Consider the following 4,021-nt stretch of genomic DNA (forward strand, 5'->3'; position numbering starts at 1 on the left):
TTCTCCTTGCTGCTATTGTTTATTCTTCAAATGTAAGTGTATATATACATGTACAATAACAATGATGAAATATACAAAGAAATTTTTTCAATTCCTTTTTCATTTTGTACGAGCACTTTTCTAAAATATATTTTTGAGAAAAATACACTTAAAAATACTTTTTAAAAGCTTGGTTAAACACTGATTGATATTCAATAGTATTTTTTAAATTAATTAGCCAAACATAAAATGTTTCTCACCAAAAGTAAACAAAATACTTTGGAGAAAAACACTTTTCAAAATTCTTGCTTTTATCAGTATATTTACATCAATGGCATATAAAAGCCACTATGTACGGATACACAAGAATGAGAAAGAATTAAAAAGAAAACAAAATAAATCTGTTACTACATACAAATAAACTATTACAACATTGGCTATACACTCTCACAACATTGGCTATAGCTTATATGCTCAACAAATGTATAAGAAGATTCTTTTTTTTCTTTGTTGTGGGTGGGGAGGTGGGGGGGGGGGGGGTGTTCGGGTTTTCTCTGATGTAGTTGCTAACTTCAAAATTTGTGGATTTAGTACTCAGTTCCTTAAGAGAACTAGCCACTATATTCAATATAATTGCAATTTGGCACCTGCACCTGCAAAATAAGAAGTAAAATGATGTCAGGAAAAATATGAAAAACAAAAAACCTTGAAGTTCCGTTTCTGCATCAGTTTAAGTTAGCGTTTGGACATAAATTTGGTTGAAATTTAAAAATTTGAGTTTTTGAAGATAAGATAAAAAAATAATTTTTGAAAGTTGAAATTGTGTTTGGACATGCATTTTACTTGAAAAAAATTTAAAGTTTTGTGAGTAGAAAATTGCAAAAACTACTCTAGAGCTGTTTTTGGAATTTGAAGACTTTGTTTACCAAAAAAAATTAAAATATATAAACAAGCAAATATTTGAAAACAAAATTTGAAAAAAGAAGCTCCCAAATTTTATGGCCAAACGGGATCTTAAGTTATTTAACTAGCCAAACCAAACCAACCTTGTTGAAGAATATGCTCTTCCTTTACTGCTGAAAGTGGACACCAAAAAGGCATTGCATATCAGTTTCAAAATTTGCTAGCTGATGTACTGCCTGCAATGGAACACAAGAAAATATGGCAAATCGTAGAGAAAATTTCAGCTAGAACCTGAAACCTAACACACTTTTAATTACTTAAGTATGTTATGTCTCAACACACTCGTGTGTGGGCCTAATCTTTTTCATCAGCGGCGAAGGCAGAAGTCGATCTACCAGCAGAGGCGAATCCAAGATTTAAATTTTATGGGTTCAACCATTAAGGTTTTTAGCATTACATCATTATATTTTTAAAGTTATGAGTTCATATTTACTATTTATTATAATTTTAATAAATTTTTACACATAAATTTATACTCCGCAATAAAAGCACTGGGTTCAGTTGAACCCGGTGCTAGAGGGCTGGATCCGCCCCTGTCTACCAGTTCGGCCGAACCCAATAATTTTTGCTCAACAATATATTTGTATTAAGAAATTCATTAAATATGTACAAATATTAAATTTAGAACCTAGTCATTAGTATTTAAAGTCATCGTTAAAATCCTGGCTCCACCTCTATTTTTCATAGGATAAACATGTGAAATGTCTTTTACTTTTTGGTGGTAATGAAATTTGAACTCAAAATCTATTGTTTGCTCAGAAATCATGTCAAATTATGTGACCACGTCATTTAAAAGTTTAAACTGTTAGATATAACACACAGGGCATAGGGTTGAAGAAACTACAGGCACATGTGAAGAATCAAGAAAAGCTTCTGGGAATGACATCAAACAATCTTCTCTTCTTTGTGGTGACATTGTGGCAACACCAACATTGCTTCCTTCTTGTCGTTGTTGTTGAAAAAGGTTGTTTTGTAAACATGCTGGGTTTGCAAAATTGGCCATGTGAGATGGAAACTCCTTTGCAAATAAGTTATCAGTGTTCAAATTAGAAGCAGAAAGTTTCATAGAAAGAAACTCCACTTGTTTCTGAAGAGATTGAACATAATTGATTATTTCATCTAGCATCCGTGCTTTGCCAATCACTTTGTTGCAACCTGGTACTAAATCTTGTAAACATTTCATCTTCTTACTTATTTTCTCTCTTCTTGCCTGCACAATCATTTAAAAAATAGCCAATTCCTATCAAAATCAACAAATCAAACATGTTTCATTCCAAACTAGCTACGGCGATTACACTGTCAGTTTATATAAGTTAAAACCTACTAATAATCAGTGACGGATCTACATGTTATTTTTGGGTGCTCAAGCACTCATTATCTTTGACAAGATTTAGTAAATTTGTATAGGTAATTATAAAAATATTAAGATAAATATTAAATGAGCACCTATAACTAAACTCTTTTTTCCTCTTCTTTCAGAATTTTTATCGGTGAGCAGCCACGACTTTAAAATCCTGGATCCGCCACTGCTAATAATGTAAAAAGATTTGACATTTTTATGGTAACACTTACTCTCTCTGCTAAGCTGTGGCTATCAGTAGCTTGACCACGGCGTGCTCTAACATGAATATAATCAGGTTTTTTAACCTCTGAAATCTTGGAATTCTCCTTTGCACTTTTCACTGTGATCTCTGACTTCACTTCCCCTGCTTCTCCTTCAATTTTTCTAGCTTTATATTCATCTTCCTCATAAAACTGCCAAATGAAATAAACAAACAAAAGATACCTTAGCTTTACATCTTCATTCATAAATATTCAAATTTAAGCGAATTATGCTCAAGCATAAACAACATTTACAACATGGGAAATCGGATCACAAACTATAGAGACAAAAAACGCCAGGTGTTTTGTTTCATCCGCCTAAGTTTTGGTGGGCAGAATTACCATATACCTTGAGGCGGAGTTAGTATTTAAAGTCTATGGGTTCGAAATTCTAATCTTTTGTAAGTTGATGGTTTCTAAATTAATAATTTTTAAATATTTAATAAAATTTTAAAGATAAATATAGTGTTTGAAACCAAAGCTACTGGGTAGCTCCGCCCCTGCATAAACGATATACCGTGCTAATGGGAGACAACAAGAATAATTATAGTGAGTGCAAATTAGCTCGGATACAACCATTAATAAAAAGAAAAATTTACAAACCTCTGCTTTTCTCTTCTTGGTTGACGTTTTTGTCATCGATGAATTTGAGAGTGTAGATAAAGATTGATGAGCCAATTCCAGAGAATTATTGGCAAAATCAGAGCCTGCCCAAGTTTTTTGTTCACTTCCAAACATATTCAAGCTACGTGAACTTTCGTCCAATTGTGGATCAATCTTGATTGGAAAATTCTGAACTTGACTGCAGTCCATAATATGTTCACTAATTAAACTGTTGAAATGAGCAAGATTTTGATTTGGTAAAGAAGAAAGCTGCTGTTGACATTGGTATAGACGTTCAAATATAGCTCTCTGCCTTTCAAGAATGCTGATTTCCTCGCAGCCTAACATGTTGGAAATGCTATTTTTGTCACTGTGAACTTTGTATGAGTAGAAATCTTAGTTTGTGGTCCTCTGCTCCTTTGGTTTGTGAATCTTGAAAAGATGGAGAGGAGATTTATACAGATCAGAAGCCATTTGGATATGGATAAAGACAAAGGCAGATACATAATTTAAACAAGATTAGTTCGACTCTAAAAGTTTTTATTGAAATTTATTGTACTTCGGAAATTACTCCTTTTATGTTATTTTATGTGAAGTTGTATCTATTACCAAGTTTAAAAAATAAATAAAGGTTTTTGAAACTTATGGTTAAATATTTTTGTGAGTAAAAAAATCATACCACTAAGAATAAAATGAAAAGTTTAAGTTATATACATCATTAGTATATGAACTTTTACATCATCAGATCAACTTTAACTATGATAGCACGTAACTTGTCTTATTTTTAAGATTACGAATCGTGCATTTTAAGGAGCCTTACTTGTTGATATCTTTTTAAATGACGTAATAATATAAGAAATTATTCACATTAACA

At 31.9% G+C, this 4,021-nt stretch overlaps 1 protein-coding gene across 1 annotated transcript; it reads right to left on the reverse strand.

Moving 5' to 3' along the window:
* Positions 1-257: 257 nt before the first annotated feature.
* LOC104093222 (transcription factor BEE 2-like) lies at positions 258-3,627 on the reverse strand. The gene is made up of 5 exons (XM_033655369.2): positions 3,148-3,627; positions 2,515-2,697; positions 1,787-2,152; positions 1,026-1,118; positions 258-632 (listed from the first exon to the last, which is right to left on the reverse strand). Exons 1-4 carry the CDS (start codon positions 3,493-3,495, stop codon positions 1,050-1,052), a joined length of 966 nt encoding a protein of 321 aa, XP_033511260.1. The 5' UTR covers positions 3,496-3,627; the 3' UTR covers positions 258-632; positions 1,026-1,049.
* Positions 3,628-4,021: the final 394 nt, after the last annotated feature.

The sequence above is a fragment of the Nicotiana tomentosiformis genome, chromosome 9 (assembly GCF_000390325.3).
Source record: "Nicotiana tomentosiformis chromosome 9, ASM39032v3, whole genome shotgun sequence".
Lineage (NCBI taxonomy): Eukaryota > Viridiplantae > Streptophyta > Magnoliopsida > Solanales > Solanaceae > Nicotiana > Nicotiana tomentosiformis.

Bases quoted from the DNA above. Each gene is read 5' to 3' on its own strand.
- LOC104093222 (XM_033655369.2), bottom strand. From the start codon at position 3,495: ATGTTAGGCTGCGAGGAAATCAGCATTCTTGAAAGGCAGAGAGCTATA. The intron at 2,698-3,147 runs GTTTGTAAATTT...TTCATTTGGCAG, and splicing joins CCAAGAAGAGAAAAGCAGAG to TTTTATGAGGAAGATGAATA. The intron at 2,153-2,514 runs GTAAGTGTTACC...ATGATTGTGCAG, and splicing joins GCCACAGCTTAGCAGAGAGA to GCAAGAAGAGAGAAAATAAG.